Source organism: Ovis aries, chromosome 10, assembly GCF_016772045.2.
Source record: "Ovis aries strain OAR_USU_Benz2616 breed Rambouillet chromosome 10, ARS-UI_Ramb_v3.0, whole genome shotgun sequence".
NCBI lineage: Eukaryota > Metazoa > Chordata > Mammalia > Artiodactyla > Bovidae > Ovis > Ovis aries.
Window position 1 is genome coordinate 77,038,937 of NC_056063.1, and position 20,902 is coordinate 77,059,838.

At 41.2% G+C, this 20,902-nt stretch overlaps 1 protein-coding gene across 1 annotated transcript in view; it reads right to left on the reverse strand.

Annotated features, from left to right (window-relative positions):
• NALCN (sodium leak channel, non-selective) overlaps positions 1–20,902 on the reverse strand; it is a 302,582-nt gene that overhangs the window by 119,559 nt on the left and 162,121 nt on the right. Inside the window, exon 14 of the mRNA XM_015098259.3 lies at positions 10,854–10,991. Coding sequence (XP_014953745.2) covers positions 10,854–10,991 — 138 coding nt within the window. The remainder of the gene's footprint in view (positions 1–10,853; positions 10,992–20,902) is intronic.

Sequence of the window (20,902 nt, forward strand, 5' to 3'; positions counted from 1 at the left end):
TGGGTTTTCTTTTGGGTGGGGGGGGGTCTTTCAGACTCTATCTAGACCTCTCAGACAGCTACCCAGCTCTGTGCAGGCGGCCCCGTGTCCACGCGGGGCCCCTAGCAAGGCTATCTCCCTGTCAAGTTCAGACAAGAAGTGGTTACAAGACAAACCTGGGATGTCAACACCACCAGGTTGGTAGCCACACTGCTGTTGCCCTGGGTGTGGCACGCCACCTTATCATCAAAGCACTTCACTCCCGGTCTCTCTCTAGACCCTTCTGCCTCCTTCATGTTTCATCCCAGAGAATATTACTATTTCTTCTCAGAGAGCAGGGATGTGAAGGGAAATGGGGACTTAAGGGGACACACGAGTGTGAAGACTGACAACCGACCGGAACTAAACCCCATCAGAATCTCCCAGCTTCAGTTCTGTGCCAGCCGAGCCATTTTGATTTCTGAGAGCTGATCTAGGCTGATGGGTTTGGAGGTGGGGGGCTCTTCTGAAGGCTGCTCATGTAAGATTGTGAGGGGCTGGTAGAGAGTCTGGCACGGTGCTACCAAGATGCCAAGGAGAAGGGGGATGCTGTCAGGAAGAGAGCGGTAAGAAAGGCTTTTCAGGTGGCATGAGCAAAGACAGGGCCTTGGGGGTGTGGGGCTAGGTGGGGGCCTGGTGGGCAGGTGAGTCCAGCCTGGGCATCACTGCCTGGAGGAGGCTGGGCAAGACCGAGAGGCGGGCTGAGGGGCTGGACAGTGTGCCCGAATGCCACCAAGGGAGGCTGGGAGGAGTGACAGCAAGGCTGTAATAATCAGGAGGGGATGACATTTTTCTCTTCTCTGTTAAAATTTCCCTTTCAGAAGTTCTTTCTTTTTTAAAATGTATGCAATGCAGTTATTTTAAACTGGATCACTGAATAGTAACTAGACAGTGTTAAGCGCAATGTGACAAAAGTTATTAAACATGTAATGTTTTGTTACTTTATTTAAAAAATGGTAGATATGATACCTCTTTTTTGGAGGAAAGAGAAAATAGAGCTGAGGGCAGGGGCACAGCGAGAAAGCTGAGGGATTCTAGCCATACTTGATCATCTTTGTGGAGGTAAGAGTTTGGTTTTCACAGAAGACAATGCAAGACTCAAAAAGGGGATGCTTTGGCTTTGCTAGAAAACACGCTGAAGGGGCTTTGCAGGCAGAAACTTCTTGGGAGGTTCTGGTAACAAATTTAAGAACAATATATGAGAGCGTTTCAAGCGTGCTTTAAACATCATGAGCTAAACCTTTAAATTCTCATTAAACTGACTGAATGGACATGAATTTGAGCGAACTCTGGGAGACAGTAGAGGACAGAGGAGCCTGGCAGGCTACAGTCCACGGGGTCGCACAGAGTTGGCCACAACTGAGTGACTGAACAACAACATCGTTAAACCTAAGTTCATTTAATGTCTTTGAATGTCCAGGCTTTCCTGCTTAGTTAACACGATGACGTGATGTCATGATGCTTAGTTAACATAATGATGCAAAAATAGAAACCATATTTTAAAAATGTGTGTGGAGCTCAAGTTTTCCCCTGAAGCTCGGTTTGGACACAGATATTTATGATCCTTGTCGCCGTGTTCCTGACGGGGAGGGCATGGTGCTAACGTGACAACTGGACAGTCGGGGTCTGGCTTGGACTGTCTCTCTGGAGTGGGAATAGAAGATGCAAGAGAGGCTGAGTCTGGAGCTGAGCACGAGGAGGTGAGAATTACTTTGTAGTTCTTTTCTCAGACTCTAAAAAGGTGGCAATAACCACTGCGGTAAAGAAACAGACGTGAAGGGAGGTGGCAGCCTGGTGCTCGTCGTATTTAATTTACATTGTCAGGGAGACATCTTTTTCCTGCAAACCCAGGGCTGTGCAGGGTGCAGGCTGACTCAGGCCTGACTCGGCCATTTCTCTTCCCCCCAGGGTTAATCAGAGTGGCGGACAGAGCTAAATTCTGAAAGCAAGAACCTTTCCTCAATCCTCTTAGCGCGGCTTTTTGTTGTTGTTTGCTCTGCTTTCATAGAAAGCTGAGGTAAGGCTCGTTAATAATCTGAGGGCACTACATTGACATCTGAATCTTATTTTCAGCCAATGTCTATCCACTACCAGTGCCACCTGCCTGGTGACGAAAGGCTTTCCATAACCATGGGACGTCCCGGGTGGCTCAGTGGTAAAGAAGCCCCCTTCCAATTCAGGAGACAGAAGTGACACAGGTTAGAGGCTAGGGCAGGCAGATCCCCTGGAGGAGGGCATGGCAATCCCCTCCAGTCTTCTTGGCTGGAGAATCCCATGGACAGAGGAGCCCAGCGGGCTACAGTCCACGGGGTCACAAAGAGTCAGACACGACTAAAGCAACTTAGCCCACAACCATTAAATGAGATTCACAGGTTTATATTCAATGCTACTGATACAATAAAGAACTTTTAGAGGGATCTGTCACACCGAATTACAAGAGCATCATCATTTGCAGTGAAACCCTTTTCCCTTTTTGCTTTGCCAGTTCTAAACTATGCAACCTGTTGTGTGTGTTATGTATTTTTTATAACTTATATAATATTTAAATTTATAATGGGGCATGGAAATCTAAATCACTATTTTTTCTTCAAGATGCAATTTCGGGGGGAAAAAAGGCTCATGATATATCCCTTCAGTTCCTCTTGTGCTTTGTTAAATAAAGCACATATAAACCCTCAACATGATGGTACTCAATATGTGCAGTGGTTTAAAACAAGAAATTCAAATTCACATCTATATTTTCACGCATTGGCTACTCACTACTTGCAACAGATCTGTAATATCACATTATATTAATATACAACACGTGTATTTGTCCTACCATGTAATAGACAATGACTGTATTAATAATATACCCATTTTCTTATTTTATGATCAATACATTATGAATCACTGATCTTCATGAAAAAGTAGAGAATAACTATTTGTCCAGGCATCGAATTCTTTACTTTTTCTCAGATTTTCTCAGATTATAACACCTATGCTTAAGGTATTTTTAGCGTTGACCATGCATTCAGTGTGGGAAATGACACAGATCTCTGCAACCCTGGCAAGTCTCCTTCCTAGAATTTTTATGAATGATGTAGCCACCTCTTGGTGGGGCACTGACCCTCCAGCTCAGCGGGCTTCCAAAGCAACGGCTCCCGTCCTCACGTGGCAGCAAGTGTTTAGTTACTGTGATTCCTTGAAAGTGAAGTGAAAGTCGCTCAGTCGTGTCCAACTCTTTGTGGCCCCATGGACTATACAGTCCATGGAATTCTCCAGGTCAGAATACTAGAGTGGGTAGCTGTTCTCTTCTCCCAGGGATCTTCCCAACCCAGGGATTGAATCCAGGTCTCTCACATTGAGGGGAGATTCTTCCCCAGCTGAGCCACAAGGGAAGCCCAGGAATACTGGAGTGGGTAGTCTATCCCTTCTCCAGCGGCTCTTCCCAATCCAGGGATTGAACCGGGGTCTCCTGCATTGCAGGCAGATTCTTTACCAACTGAGCCATCAGGGAAGCCCATGATTCCTTAGGACCTCTGTTCTTTAACTCCTCTCACTACTAAAAAAAGCCAGGTGCACTTGAGCTGAGGCATCTGCTAGGTTTAGGTGTGAAACTTTGAACCACAGAGTATGACCTTGGTTTTCTTCCACTCACCCACAATGCATTTAGTGAAATTCAACCAGTGAAGCAGTGTGTTCTTTAGAGTCCTATGTCCCCCAGTTTTGCTGTGACATGACCACCCTGCACAGCACACGAGGGTTCTTGTTCTCTCCACTGCAGGGAGAGGCTAGGTTAGCCTGACTCAGGCTGCTCCAAGTTACACTGTATTTTCTCAAAAGAGTGGCTTGACCATCTTAGAATGGCTTTTCATGACTGAGAATTTCCATCTCTGTCGCTTCATATCCTATTTTGAATTCTCTCCAACTGCATATACTTCTGCACCCGCCCTATCTTTCTCATTTCCAGTTCTTTTCTAAAGTTTCCTCTTATGATTTTCTTTTTCTGTTAATATAGCTTAAAGACAACCTTTTAGCTGAAATGTCACCTTTAATCTTATTTCTTTCTCTGCGGTGAACTTCATTAGTAATTTCTTTTTAAATTATTTTCAAGGATACAGTAGAAACACAGCAGTAGTCTGGGCAATACCCCATCATCTTGCAGTTTTCTTTCTTTCTTTCTTTTTTTTTTTTTTTCCATTTCTTTTCCTCATTACCTTTTTACCATAATCACACTATCCTAAGCTGCCTTGAAGGCTGTGGTTGGAAACTATTTCATTTTTCATATAGGTCAATGAAAAGTCAAATGTAATCAGAGCAATGCAAAATGAGAAATGTTCAACACAGATGCACTTTTAAATGAATTCTATAAAATCAAGTTATTTAATTTACACTTTAGAAGGCCCATTTTTGTCAGCAAAACATGACTATTCTCTGAAAGCTGCCACTACAGAAGCAAAATCAAGAGATTGCTGTGTTAATGTAAGCACTTCAAAGGTAACAAAAAGACTATCCACAATGAGCGCTTAATTACATTTTCTCTCAGTATTCACATCACAGGGCTTTCCTTTGAAACAATAATAAAGTGAAAAACACTGTAAAATAAGGAGTCTTTCAACTGCTTAAGTCTTTTATCATTCTTATCCCCAAATCATTGACAAAAGTGGGGGGAAAAGATGGATTTCATAAGCATTGGGCAAACTGCAATCAGTCACAGACAGAAATTCAGAATACATACCTGGTGGATGAAAGAGACATTTTACGGAACAGTAGATAATGGTTATAAATATGCGTCTGCTCTACACTTAAGCCTGATTTTCACTGTGGGCTGACAAATTGGTGCCCCCAGGGGGCTATGGAAGAGCCTGCTGTTTCCTATTCCAGAAATTACAGCCAAACCTTTTTTTTTTGTCTGCTTGGCACATGCTTGTTTGTCCCTGAGAAGACTAAATCAGGCTGTGTGGCTCCAAGGGCCAGAGTGGATAAAAATTAAGTCAGAGGATGTATATATATATAGACTATTTTTTTCTTTTTTGCAATTTGGGTTAAAATGCTTTGCAGTATTTTACAAGAACAAAAAACTCATACAACTTAGCAAAAATGTTCTTTTTCAGCGAAATTCAAGCCTAAAGAGAGGGTTATGAAATCGAGATTTTAACTTACAAATGTTCAGTTTGGAAGGGTAGCGATGCATGTATAACACATGCTATCATCTCCATGCACATATTTGTGTGTTTGTCCAAAAACAATCTCTAGCTGTTTTACTGCCAATATTTAAAAAATTTCAGATCAGGTTGATATGGAATGATCAGGAAGCAAATGTTTATCATGTGTATCAAAAACACAGCACGCCTGAGTGTCTCTATGGTAATAGTTTTTATCTGTGGTTGGTTTGTGTTTACTTGTACAAGTTCTCTACCAGTTGTAGGCTCAGAGAGCACAGATTAAGCCTTCCCAACGAAGGCCAGGATGTAGGCTAGTACTATACAGAGTGGCTGAGATTCAGGAAAACTGTGCTGAATCAAACTGGGCTGACTTGATAGACCTCATAAAAATAACTGTCAGTTTGAGGACATACAGGAGAATAAAGCAATTGTCGATAATGCTTAAGGGAATCTCCAGTGACCTGAGGAAGCGACTTCAGTCTCTAGACTTTTGGGGTAGTATAAACTTAACACATGCAATTTTGAAAATTTAGTTTTAGAGTGTGCTATGGAGTCATTTAGAGGCTTCCCTGATAGCTCAGTTGGTAAAGAATCCGCCTGCAATGCGGGAGACCTGCGTTCAATCCCTGGGTTGGGAAGATCCCCTGGAGAAGGGAAAGGCTACCTACTCCAGTATTCTGGCCTAGACACTTCCATGGGCTGGATAGATCATGGGATCGCAAAGAGCTGAACACAGCTGAGTGACTTTCACTTCCATGGAGCCATCTGGGCAGCAACCAGGATTCCAGATTCTACCTGCTGGTATATACTCGAAAGGGCTTCCTTTGTGGCTCAGCAGTAAAGAATCTTCCTGCAAGGCAGGAGATTTAGGTTCATTCCCTAGGTGGGGGAAGTTCCCCTGGAGAAGGAAATGGCAACCCACTCCAGTATTCTTGCCTGGAACATACCATGGACAGAGGAATCTGGTGAGTCCATGGGATTGCAAGAGTCGAACACAACTTAGCGACTAAACCAAATGCCCTAAAGAAACTCTTGCACAACTGGACACAAAGTACAAATGTATTCGCTGCAACATAGAAGACCAAAATATCTGAAAGCCACCTAAGCTGTGTCTCCAGGAAGGAAACTGAGAAGCAAATATGGCATGTTCAGCTAATGGACTGCAACTATATGACTATATATATTAATGCCTGAATTAACTTTATGTGTATCAAGATGAAAAGATTTCAAAAACAATAATTGGTTAAAAACTAAACCAAGCATATATGTATTGATTCTATTTATTTTGAAAATTGCTATTCCTAATCGTTTGTAAGGAGGGAAAAGTGAAAGTGTTAGTTGCTCAGTCATGTCCAACTCTTTGTGACCCCATGGACTGTAGCCCGCCAGGCTCCTCTGTCCACGGAATTCTCCAGGCAAAAGGCCTGGAGTAGGTTGCCACTCCCTTCTCTAGGGGATCTTCCTGACCCAGGGATCAAAGCCGGGTCTCCTGCATAGTAGGTGGATTCTTTACTATCTGAGCCACCAGGAAAACCCTTGTAAGGAGGGAAACACATGATCCAACATAACTTGGCCTCAGCATGGGGTGGAGTTATAGCAGTGAGAGGAGTGTGCAGGCATTCCTTCCAGACAGGGCCAGGCATGCGCTGGGGCAGTGCTTCTCAAACTGAAAATATCATATTGATCTTAAAAACCAAGGGCATAAAAATGTCTGTAGATTATTTAAAACATTATATATTTTAATGGGTATGTATGAATGTGGAAAACTACTGCAGTCCATTGATTTTAAGATGCATGTTTTATTTTCACATTTTAACAATCTGAAACTGGGATGTATCTTGCAATCTATGTGTGTACTTTAATTGTACTTTGCTTGTTAATATTACACTAAATATGAGTCTTTTTAAAGTTGATAGATTGAAGATAAAAGGAGAGTGGGGTGGCAGAGGACGAGATGGTTAGATAGCATCATCGACTCAAGGGACATGAATTTGAGCAAACTCCAGGAGATAGTGGAGGACAGAGGAGTCTGGCGTGCTGCAGGCCATGGGGTTGAAAAGAACTGGACATGAATTAGTGACTGAACAATAACAACAACAAAGTTGATAGTATGCTAAATTTAGTAAACTATGACTTAAAAACTGGAAGATGGGTTCATACCAAATTCATCAAAGTCATTGTCTGGGAGAATGGGTGTGGGGAAGACCAAAAGAGAGACAAACTCGGGCATAAATGATGCTTTAAACTGATCAACAGTACTTTACTTTTACAAATTAAGAACATCTGAAATAACATTTTAGCATTTATTAAGATATAGCTTGAAATGTACATACCATCTTTTTTAAACTTGAAGAAACTCAGGGTTGGTGATTGTTACGATCGTCCTCTTAGACCATGGCTAAAGCACCCTAAAAAAATACAAGCTCACCTCACATGTCCTTGGCAGCCTTAGAAGCTAGATGTGCCAGGGTCATATTACTCTCACTTTCAGATATAACACAACAAACAGATCAGGGAAGTTGTCTGATTCTTCTACAGTCATACCTCTAGAGACTGGCAGAGACAGATACTGAATCTAGATTTCTGGACTTCAAGTCTGCAGTCTTGAACTCCACCATATTTAACAGACTGCCCTCACTGACGTGTGTGTGTGTGTTCGCTCTCAGCCATGTCCGGCTCTTTGTGACCCTACGGACTGTAGTCCACCAGGCTCCTCTGTCCACGGGATTCTCCAGGTGTGTGTGTGTGTGTGTGTGTGTGTGTGTGTGTGTTTGCTCTCAGGCATGTCCAGCTCTTTGTGACCTTATGGACTGTAGTCCACCAGGCTCCTCTGTCCACGGGATTCTCCATGTGTGTGTGTGTGTGTGTGTGCACGCGTGTGTTCACTCTCAGCCATGTCCGGCTCTTTGTGACCCTATGGACTGTAGTCTACCAGGCTCCTCTGTCCATGGGATTCTCCAGGTAACAACATTGGAGCTGGTTGCCATGCCCTCCTCCAGGGCATCTTCCCAACCCAGGGATGGAATCTGCATCTCCTGCACTGGCTGGCAGATTCTTTACCACTGTGCTACCTGCTAGACTTTTAAATTCTCAACTTTTTAGAGATTCGAAAAGATTATGAACAAAAGAACAAACACTTTCAATTTTCAGTTTTAAAAGTTTTGAAAAATTACAATGAGTGTTTTGGGCAGACACTTTAATCAGTAGAATGAAGGTGTAGAATTAGATACGGGTTTTCAAGCTATGTTCTGTGGATTCCTAGAGGCTTCAGTGAATCTCAGGAGTCCCTGGAAGTGCTTCAGGGTTCCACAATCAAAGTCATGTTTTTGGCACAATAAGGAAAATTCAGACTGTCCAAGAAATCAGTTACCAGATTTAATATTTTATTTCACTATATTAGTGATTCCTGTAGAAATCCATTTGAAAAAATTTACTTTGCTAACTAATTCACTGGGCTAGATCATTTGTCTTCCTGCTTACATATTACTGTGTTAGTCTCTGACTTAAGAATCAAATCTCTGCAGGGCTGACAGAATGAGATTATATTGTTTTAACAGAATAACAATTAGACAGATTATTCCCGTACACAGATGATTTCAATTAACTATCCTGAATTTAACCAATGATCAACAGTCTCAAAGGTATTCCATAGTTTTAAAGGAACTTAAACACATTCGTGCATGCTAAGTTGCTTCAATCATGTCCGATTCTTGGCGACCCCATGGACAGGTAGTCCGCCAGGCTCCTCTGTCCATGGGATTCTGCAGGTAAGAATACTGGAGTGGGTTGCCATTTCCTCCTCCAGGGGATCTTCCCAGGGATCCAACTTGCCTATCTTATGTCTCCTGCATTGGCAGGAGGGTTCTTTACCACTAGCGCCACCTGGGAAACCCACTGAAACACACAGTAACTGCTTAACAAAAACTAGCTGAGTTTGTAAGTGAGTGAATGAATAAATGAATGAGACAGGTCCCCAGAAGGAGGATGCAAAGACCTCAGTGCAAGGGTCTGCCAACACAGGTGCAGCCAGATTTGTCTCTAGAAGCCTGACATCCATTGCTACCACTCAGTGATCTTTGTGCATATGTGTGAGAGTATTTTAAAAGTCATCCCATGTCAAAAATGCCAATATTATTTTTATGTGATTCCACTCTTTGAGCCCAGGACCTTTCTCCACATCACAATGTATCCTCAAACACCTTTTAATGGACATGTCTGTGTTTTTGTTTGTGTGTTTTAAAGTTTTTTGTTTTTTTTGTTTTTTTTTTTTTTGATGTGGACCATTTTTAAAGTCTTTATTGAATTTGTTACAATACTGCTCTGCTTTATGTTTTTGGTATTTTGGCTGTGAGGCATGCAGGATCTTAGCTCCCTGACCAGGGATTGAACCCAAACCCTCCACACTGGAAGGCAAAATCTCTATCACCGGACCATCAGGGAAGCCCCCAGTCTTTGACTGGAAGGCCTTTGCATATAGCAAATGTGATGTCTAGTCTAATATACATAGCTTGTCCAGCACTTACTTGATTCATAGATTTTAGAACTGGAAGGGGCCTTAGGGCTCGCATGTATTTTATTTTAGTGGCTCTTGGGCAGAGGTCTGATTTGCTACAGACGTGTTCAGTGACAATGCCAAGTTTTATAATCTAGGGAAGCGGCAATAAATAGTTGCCAGATCATGGGCTTTGGGAGCAGGCTGGCCTGGGAATGTTCTGGCTCTAGTGTTAATACTCTTTGTGACACTGGGCAAATTAACTCCTCAGTTTCATCATCTGTAAAGTGGGGACTATTACCTAACCTGACTGTCCCAAATATGAGGAATAAAATTATTATAAAGCTTTTTGCCACTCAATAAAGAGTAGCAGTTATTTTTATTTCATATGTTCCTAATGAACGGTAACATTCTGTATCTTTCCCTTGGAACTTTTAGCACAATATGAGAGCTTAAATTTGATTCTTAAATATATACAAATGTATTGTGTGGAGATGTATATCTGGCATTAGAAAGACCTAAGGATTATATCCTTTTAGGATGCAGGCCACATTTCATATTTTTTTTTCTTTTTTCTTTTTAATAGACATACATGGAAGAGAAAAATCTGCTTGTGTGACAGAGGAAAATGTTTCCTGAATTTTGGTATTTAGTTTTTATCATGCCGTTTACAATATTCACAGCCATGTGTTTTGTTTTTCCCCATGTGTTTCTTTTAGTCACACAAAGCGCAGTAACACTGAGCTGGTTTCTAATTAACTGACTGCACCCTGAGGTCTCCAGCTTCTGTTTTCAGTTTAATTACAGCTGTGAAGAGGCTGCAACAAAACCAAAGAGAGTGTCTCTACACGATAAAGAAAAAATACTAATGTAGTTCTGGTTTGATTCTTAGATCACCGAGGGTGCGGATGTTTAGAGATGGTTAAGTCAGCACACGGGCTTGGGACTGCCATTTGTTTTGTCTCATTTTCCCTCATGCAAGCCACTGGACTTTGCCGGAGACCACTTCTGACTTAAATCGGAAGTCTAGTCCCTCACGTAGTTCTTCGATTCATAAACAGAATGGAAGGGACTCTCATCCAACGGGACTACTCTACCTTGGTTCTCCGGTTCTGAAACTGACAACAGACCAAAAACCTGCTGATGTTCATCCCATCATGAATTGTCAGACAACTGAAAAGAAATCTGAAACTCACCAGGGTGGCGAAGAGGTGATAGAGAATAAAATAGATGGCAACCACAGGCGCCCACATGTGTCCCACGGCATTTAGCGTTTGGTCCATGACATCAACCCATCCTTCCTGGGTAAGGATCTGGAACATGGACATGAATGCCTACAGAGGGAAAGAATGGAGGGATTAAACACCAGCCTTGCACTCGCATGTAACTTAAAATTAGGACTTTGATCTCAGTATTATTAATTCAGGAGGGAAAGAAGAGCCTTCATTCAACAGATAAGAAAGAACTAAGAGCAAAGATCTTAAAAGTCTGATATCTACCGATTCAATGTGGAAAACTAAAATAATTACCTTGCATTAAAATTGGCCTTGTTGGTGGTAAATACTGCTGAGCAAATTAGAAAAAAAATCAGGAAACCTTTCTTGTTGCCTTTATTGTTTTACCTTTTAGCAAGCTAACTATTTAATGTTTCCAAGGGATTAGTGTAATTTATTTTTTGCTGTCAAGCACAACTTATTTTTATAGCAAATTACATTTGTTTGTCTAAAGGCAAATAAGAATAATAATCTTAATTTTATTTTTATAGAATTCATCTATCAAATCATTTTAGTTCTGCTAAAAACACAAGACTCTGAAAAAGAAATATTTCTAAAATGATATGATAATACTAAGCAACTTCATAAAAATGATCACATTCTTTCATAATTCAAAACATTTTTTTTCAAAGCAGAGTCAAGACCATGGAAGAAACCCCAAGACCAAAAATAAAGTAAAAGATAAAGTAAAATTGAATTAAATTGAAAAGAACACTCAACAAAAGCCAACCAAGTTCAAAGACTCATTCTTTCTCTGCAAAGACCTTTGGTTAGGGTCATTCCTATACATTTTTTCTTATTAAATATATGCTTATATATCCACCTCTGGTTTATGTACCCTGTACACGTTGGTGGTCAATAAATGAGAACTTCTCAAGAACTTATGATGCCGTCTGGGAAAGCTGACAATTGGAACTGAATGACTCTGAAAGAAGCTGTTATAGACTTCAAGACAATGCAAGACACAAATCAAATTCTGAAGTATTGGGATTCCAAGAAATAAAGTCCAGGATAACAGAAAGATGGACAGAACCTGATAAGAGTTCTGTTATGCTGATAGTATCTTAGAGGCAAAATGGACTCGAAAGATAATCTAACCTGATTCATTCTTTTTGAAGATAAAGAAAGAGAGGCTTCAATCGGGCAATTAGCCCAAAGTCACTCTATTAATTTGTAGCAGTTACAGAAGTAGCACCCGGCATCATGATTTCAAAGCACGTACTCTTTCCAAGTACTGCTTCCTGCCTTCAGTCTTGTGTCTACTACTTTCCAGACCTGATCACACAGTAAGCTCTTTGGCAGTTTTCTTTACCGGGGATAATAAACTGTTGTATGAGTGCAGTGTTCAATGCCCAGCACATAGTGGGTCTGTATGAAGAAAGGAAAAATGAATTGTTCAATGAATCTCAAAGTAGGAGACACGTTTTTCCTCTGAGCCTTAGTCCATGTGTGAAACATTTAACTTCTTCTTGACTTAATTTTTCTATAATCTCATCACCCTACAAAGTATTCTGTTTATGAAAGCAAGAAGTATGTTGTTACTGGTACTTGAGCACAGCTTCAACAAGGACAGTTTAATACTTTCCTTGCTGGGGGTGCCTAAGCGAGTATTAGCTTTAATTCATCTTAAAAATGCTTCAGAGAATTTTTCAACACATGGTTTAATGTCATAAGTGTGCCAGACCTATCATTGAGGGAGATTATTTTTCCCCTGTATTTTTTTCTATTGAATATTTATTACATCTGAAGGCAGGGAAAATAAGTTCTGAAGATGATTCACATAAAAATATCAGATTGTAGACTTCCCTGGCAGTCCAGTGGCTAAGATGCCATGCTTCCTCTGCAGGGGACACAGGTTCAATCCCTGGTTGGAGAACTAAGATCTCACACACAGGAAAAAAAAAAAAAAAAAAAAGATTGTTGTATCTTCTTCAACAGAGACGTCACCAGCGTGAAAGTGTGTGGACATCCAAACAGCTCAACAATGAAAGGGGGGAAAGTCAAAACATCTACCAAGGCAAAAGGAATTTTCCTAGACACGGATTTCTTTCCCTAAAAGTGACAGGGAAACTTGTGATTAAGTCCAGTAGATTCATCCTTCGTACCTAGAGGCCAGAAATTCAGGTTTCAGTTTCTTGGGCAGAAACCTACTTAATTTGTTTTCATCTACAGCATTAGTTTCACGAACACTCAGCCATTGTGCATTCAGTGAAGGTTTGGGAACACGGAGCTATGGGTTTATAACCTGTTGCTGTGAGATAAGCAGTGTGAGCAAGAACATCGGGTTACCCTCTACTCTTTTCACAGTTCCAGAAGGAAAAAGTCTCATTTCTGCACAGCTCAGCCACCTGCAAGTATGTATTGTGAGATTACTATACTCTGTTCAACCACATTTACATTTTTGCTGTTCAGTTATCATTGGGTCCTCCATGCTTGTTGGTAAAATCAATAGATGGATAGTCAATGAGTTGCCTATGAAAATATTGCTGAGTAATAATGTTATCCTGGTAATGTCCTAGGGTAATAGTTCCTTCTCCAGGATTCCAAATATTACGAAACATTTGGTAGTAGAAGGTAGATGTTCAAGTATTAGGTGGAGGCCCCTTACTTTTCACTAAGGTTTCAGAATCTGGCCCAGTTTAATTCACTTTATTGGAATCACGGTGTTCGTATACAATTTTTAGTTCAGTTTTGTTTTGGTTGAGAGTTTCTGATTGTTTTTCACAAGTTCCTTGGGGAAAGAAATATAGACTTTCTTCCTTCTACTTCAAATTGCTTCCAGATTCCCACGGATTTTTTTACAGATTGTCTGGCATAAATTCCACTTCTCTTCTCTTATGGATGTTCTTACTGGAGGCTTCGATTACCCAGAAACCTTTTTATTCTTTCTCTCAGACATTTTCCTTGGAGTCCTCTTACTACTGTTTTAATTTGGACTAATTACCTCCACAACTGTCAACGCCTTCTTTTTTCATTTTATTTTACGGAAGTACAGTTGATTTACAACATGTGTTTAAGTTCTGCTGTACAGCAAAGTGACCCAGTTATACATATGTATATTCTTTCCCATTATGGTTTATCACAGGATATTGAATATAGTTCCCTGTGTTCTACAGTAGGACCTTGTTGTTTATTCATTCTGTATGTAATAGTTTGCATCTGCTCATCCCAAGCTCCCAAGCTTTCCCTTGCCCTCCCCTCTACCCCCTGCTTGGAAACCACAAGTCTATTCTCCATTTGTGAGTTGGCTTTTGTTTCATAGGAATGGTCATTCGTGTCGTATTTCAGATTCCGCCTAAGTGATATCATATGGTATTTGTCTTCCTCTTTCTGACTTACTTTGCTTAGGATGATAATCTCTAGGTTCATCCATGTTGCTGCGAATGCAAAGCCTTCATTTGAAACTTCCTTATCTAGATCGTTTATTCCCTCCAACACAATGTCAGAAAGGGCTCCCAGAAGCTCATGCCCATCACTGGTGGTGCCTTAGTTCAGTTGTGTCTGACTCTTGCAACCCCATGGACTGTAGCCTGCCAGGCTTCTCTGGCCTTGAGATTTCCCAGGCAAGAATCCTAGAATCTTCCCAACCCAGGGGCTGGACTCACATCTGTGTCTCTTGCATTGGCAGGCGGGTTCTCTACTGCTGAGCCACCTGGGATTCTCATGTCCATCATTAGAATTCTGTTTCAATTTGTCAACTACGTTTTCTTCTATGTTTTGTGGCCCCAGTACGAGGAGGACGGTTTGCAGGGAGAGAAGTATTGGCTGAGGCCATGGACAGTTAAGCTTGGAATATTAGGACTCAGACATTTCCCCACTGTGGGTAGATTCTGGAAGTTTTTATTGCTGCCAAAGCCCATCGGCTTCCTTCCACATCACTTGCACCCCACTGACTCCAGGTGAGAACAAAGACAGGTTGATTCTGTTGGCCCTAGTCCTCTGGGTACCAGGAGAGGACAGCTGGTCTCCCCCATGCCTTTCTCCCCACCTCCTGCTCCCTCTTGATTTCAGTTTTCTTCTTTTCTCTTCTTCCTTTCACTCTGCTGAACTTTTGTTTATTATGGAAGAGCCTTAGTTTTAGAAATTATGACTGTTTTGCTTTTACTCACAAGCCTTCTTCCCAACTGGGAAAAATGAAAATAAAAAAACTCCAGCATTTTATCTTGCCTTTGGTAAAATGGGGTGAATCAATCACTTCTACGCTTGTGGGAGATTCTTGATGTCTTTTCCAGGGCTCTGAGCCTGGAGCCTGAGGCTCTTCAAATGGAGGGAGATGAGCACATATTTTAGGATTTTCTTTTCCAATTTAATTTCTTTTCAACTTCTGGAAAACAGGCTTTGGGCATGAACCTAGAGTGCACTTTCTCTCTCTCTGATCCTTTCTCTCTTTCTCCCTCCTTCTTTCCTAGTAGCTGCTATTCAAAGATAATGGTATGAAATTGTGGCCTTTTCTTTGTGGGGTGACTGCTGGTATCATTTTTTTCCAGGCTGGTAATGAACTGTTTTATTCATTTCTGCAGGTTTTTGGGACAGAAGACTTGTGATTTTTGCTATTTTACCCTTCACGTCCAATCTTACAGATGTAAATTAGGGGTAAGCACTTTGTTTACAAGTGCCTTTTCTTTTCTGTGTCTAATGACATAATCACATATTAACCATCCCTATGCAGGTCAGGCCCTGTTCACTCTGCAGGTGTCTGACTGCAGCTAATTGAATCAGAGATGAGCAGTTAACCTGAGAATGGGCCAGCTGCACAGGACGTGATCTGGAACAAACAACTCTGCCGATCAGGGAAGAGCAAAATCAATCAAAAACATCTCTAATGAATTTCAAGTGGAAGTTACAGGGAAAAACCACACTGTTAGCAGTAGGATCTGGAGGCACATAAATGAATGGGGATTGGCTCTGTAGTTCGGCAGGAGCAACTTAGGGGTCATGACAAAGTCAGCTGTTGTTCAGTCCCTGAGTCGTGTCCGACTCTTCGCGACCCCATGGACTGCAGCACGCCAGGCCTCCCTGTCCATCACCATCTCCTGGAGTCCACCCAAACCCATGTCCATTGAGTCAGTGATGCCATTCAACCATCTCATCCTCTGTTGTCCTCTTCTCCTCCTGCCTTCAAGTTTTCCCAGCATCAGGGTCTTTTTTTAATGAGTCGGCTCTTTCCATGAGGTGGTCAAAGGACTGGAGCTTCAGCTTCAGCATCAGTCTTTTCAATAAATATTCAGGGTTGATTTCCTTTAGGATTGACTGGTTTGAGGGACTAGGGAAGGTGGTAATACTCTTTTTTCAGACTTTTAAAAGTAACAGCTTTGTTGAGATATAGTAAAATTCACCTTTTGAAGCAGACAATTAAGTGGTTTCATTTCCTCACAACTAAGGCAAGACTCTTTTCATCATTCCCCCAAAACAGTCACTCCCCATCACTCCCTTTCACATCCTTCACCAGCCAACAATACCCTTTGTGTCCCCATGGATCTGCCTATTGTGAACACTTGCTACAAATGGAATCATATAATACTAGGTCAGGGTTCTATATCAGCACTTCATTACCTTTTATTGCCAAATGATGTTTAATTCAATGGACAGGCCACATGTTATCTACTCATCAGTTGATGGATATTCCGGCTGTTTTCACTTTTTGGCTACTATGTTGCTATGAACATTCATGTACAGATTTTTGCTGGACATAAAAATTACCTTATACTTAATATAGTTTTATTGCATATTAAAATATATGCAAAACATGTATTTTTTTTTTTTAAATCTTGACATTAAAAATTTTTAAATGTGGTGAGGAATACAACTCAGGTTATTGACATTCAATTTTCCTTTTACAATATAATTTGCATGTATCTTATCTATCTTTAGCGGGTTTCCAGAACTCTTTCTCTGCAGAAGATGAGCCTTCAAAATGAAATCGGTTTGACAACTTATACAGTAGCTCAACCTTTTTACGGAGGGTGTCCCTGCAGTGTCTTACTACCAGTCAGCCATAAAATAGAAGACGTGCCGTGACAGTATTCACGGAGTGTAAAAGTGACACCTCCTTCGGTTTTAATTGCCTTAATCATTCACCTACTCAGTCTCCTTGTTTCTTTTTTCCCGTTGAAATAAAATGCAGAGGAGTTGTATCTTCTGAAAAACCCACCAACCAAGACGGAGGAGTGGGTGGACTTGGATCTGGTGTCTCCTCACAACTAGGGCATCTGCCAGACATGGGGTGGGGGGGACCTCACCACCCAAGGGGCCCCAAGGAATCTCCGAAGGACCAGCAATTGTTTAATTATTTAAATGAGAAATTGTGTTTACAGTGAAAAAACCCACTGATTGCATGACTTAATATTTTGCCGTATAGTTTCTTTCATTTAAAATGTCTCAACGATTCAAAGTTTTAACAATACCTAAAATGGCATCAATATATAGTAAGTGTTGGACCTACCTAATGTTGGAGTTAAATTTTCAAAATCTACACTGGTTGGAAAAATCATGACTGACAAGATCAAGGTCTTACTGAGAGTTAAGGGTTGGGGAAAACCAAGAAAAATGACATTACATGTATTTCAAGGTTGCCCAATGGTTCAATGGTAAAGACTCCACCTGCCAACGCAGGAGACATGAGATGTGGGTTTGATCCCTGACTCAGGAAGGTCCCCTGGAGGAAGCAATAGCTATCCACTCCAGTATTCTTGCCTGAAATATCCATGGACAGAGGAGCTTGGCGGGCTCCAGTTCATGGGTTGCAAAGAGTCAGACACAACTGATTGATTGCTATAGTACAGTCCAATATTTAAAAACCTACAGTAAATAAAAACTCTTTAATTACGAGTCACCACTTACTGCAACTAAATTAAGTTATCCATAAACACAAATACTATGGATTTGAAATCTGGAGTAAAATCATAGTGGTGGTGGTGGTTTAGTTGCTAAGGCATGTCCAACTCTCGCAACCCCTTCCAGGCTCCTCTCTCCATGGGATTCTCCAGGCAAGAATACTGGAGTGAGTCGCCATTAATGCTAAAGCCATTGGCAGTAGCCATTTCTTTATTTCAATTTCTCCTTGTCTCATTTAGATGGAACTTCATGGCCTATCAATTCAAATACACTTTTTCCAGCCCTGCAAACTCCAGCTCCCTTTTTGCCAAACTCTCAGGAAGCATGCTGACTCCTAGGTGAATCTAACTCCCCAGGTCTGCACCACTCCAGCTTTTGCACTGGCTCCATATTGGAAACAGGCTCCCTTCCACCTTGGCCTGCAAAGAGGCCCCCACACTGCCCAGCCTCGGGCTCTGCAAAACTTCTCATCTGAGCTAACCTTGTCCACCTCATCTCTGTCCTCACTTTCAAGAGACGCCCTCCCTAGAACGGACAGTCAAATGAGAGCCATTTAAAACAGAGGCTGAAGAACTTTCCCTGGTGGCAGTGGTTGAGAATCCGTCTTGCAAAATGTAGGGGATGCAGGTTCGATTCCTGGTCGGGGAACTAAGTCCCCACCTGCTGTGGGGCAACTCAGCCCTGGCACCACAACTACAGACAGGGTGCTCTGCAAGGAAAGATCCCACGAGCTGCAACTAAGACTGGACACAGGCACAATTAAATAAACAAATATTTTAAAATAAAATATAAAATAGAGGCTGAACGGGCAGAGGATAAAGACCTTGGCCCTCCGTGAGTTTCAGGGTAGGGAGGCAAAGTACCAAGTGTTGAGTTCTGCCGTCACAGAGGCTGAGTTTGGATTATATTTTTAAGAGGATATTTCCTTTAGATGCATGAAAGTGTGACAGTGATATTGATAGCATCATTTTATTTCATCTTGGAACTAAGTGACCCCAAAGATAACTTCTGCATTTAAGTGTCTACTATTCTGTGTGTGCGTGTGTGTGTGTGTGCCTGTGAGTGTGCGCACTCAGTCGTGTCTGACTCTTTGCAACCCCATGGACTGTAGCCTACCAGGCTCCTCTGTCAATGGAATTTTCCAGGCAAGAACACTGGAGTGGGTTGCTATTTCCTTCTCCAGGTGGTCTTCCCAATCCAGGGATTGAACCGGCGTCTCTTCCATCTCCTGCATTGGTAGGTGGATTCTTTACCACTAGGGCCATCTGGGAAGCCCATGTCTACTATTCTGCTTTGTCTTAGTTGGTACTGGCAGTCAACTGGAAAACTTTGATTTTATACAATATGCTTCCTAGTCTATTTACTCAGACTATACCTTGACTATAAAAACTATAGAATAAGGTAACACTACATGTTTTGACACTATATTTACTCTAAGTTGACTCTTTGTGCTGTCGGCGACAAGAGAATTTATTGAATAAAAAGTAAACATCACAGTGTTGGTAAGTGGACTGAAAGTAGGGAGCTAAATAAAATAAGAGCTGGGTGAGCTCTAAGCCATCACATATATTAGAATCTTAAATCGAATATTGGTTGAGTTTTGTTGTAGGGCTTGGAGAGTTTTGAAGAGTAATTAGTGACTTTCAGGTTATAAAGCTTTTGAAGTTCTCTCTCTCTATGTACGGACTTCCCTGGTGGCTCAGATGGTAAAGAATCTTCCCCATGATGCGGGAGACCCGGGTTCGATCCCTGGGTCAGGAAGATCTCCTGGGAAGGCAATGGCTACCCACTCTAGTATTCCTGCCTGGAGAATTCCATGGACAGAGGAGCCTGGCAGGCTAACTGCACAAAGAACTGGATACAACCAAACGACTTTCACTCACTCTCTCTATGCATGAATTCTCTTGGAATTTGAGATCTGTTGAGATCAACTACCCTTGCTGGTAATAGAAGAAAAACATTAAAAATGTTAATATTTTTTGTAAAATGATTACACCTTATTGCTTGTGACTTAGAAGGAAATAAAGTTGAAGCTGGTGGTTTCAATTAATTCTGACTCTCTTTTATGTTGGTAAGAAAGACCAAGCAGTACTTTTCCTTCTATTTCAAAATGAACCCACATTATTTATTTTGCTTTTACTACTTCTAAAATATGCCTGTTGCCAAGCATTCCATTTAAATGAATTAAAAGCGGCGGGGGCGGGGGGGAGTCTGTTCATTGGTCAAATTTTAGACTACTATGGAAAAGTCTCACTGAACCTAAACTAATGTAATTGGCTTTAAATGTCAAAATGAGCTTGAATGTAATTAGAAGCAAAGCAGAAATCAAAATGTTATGCTTATTCCAGCAGCAAATTACTCTACGGCTAAGTAGAGTCTACACTTAAATATAATTTCAAGAGTGAAAGGAAAGATGGGAGAAACTCATTTGCAAAAACTGGAGCATCTTTTTCTAGTTATGAAAGTGGATGTAGGTATACCTGATCATCACTTTTCTTACAAATGGCCATGCTTGGGTTAACTTCTAATGTATAACAGTGTAACTGACCATGTGGACAAAACTATGGATTTGTACAAGTACAAATTTTTTTCAGGGCAAGATTTAAAAACACGAGAAGAGACATTGAACCATGACCAGCATTTATATGGTGCTTAGCAGCCCGGTCGTTCACTGTCCATTATTTAGAGTGATTTTAACGATAATCTTGTGTTACTCACTGTACATTTTACAGATGAGGAACTGAAGTATGCAGGCCTTAAATGACTGACTCAGGCTTGCAGGTAGCAAGCCGTGTTGCTGGGTCTTTAGGCTGGAATCTGTGAATTTCAAATTCCTTCGGTGTTTTTGGACATTACAGGTAACAAGACACCTTTAAGATCTAGTCATTGCTGATCTCCTTTCCTTATCTAAATTGCTAAAACAAACAATATGCTAGACTAAACCATATTTAAAATTTTTACCCCTTTGTCAGGTATAGTACTGTGTATCTGAAACTCTATATTATGCTCAGCTCATTAATGAAAATTAGACATCTCCAGTATTTTTTCTTTTTTGCTAAAATAAGCTTCACTCATTACCATTTTTTTCCAAATGAAAAGGACACAACCTTTTCATTTTCACGAGGATCTAAAATTAC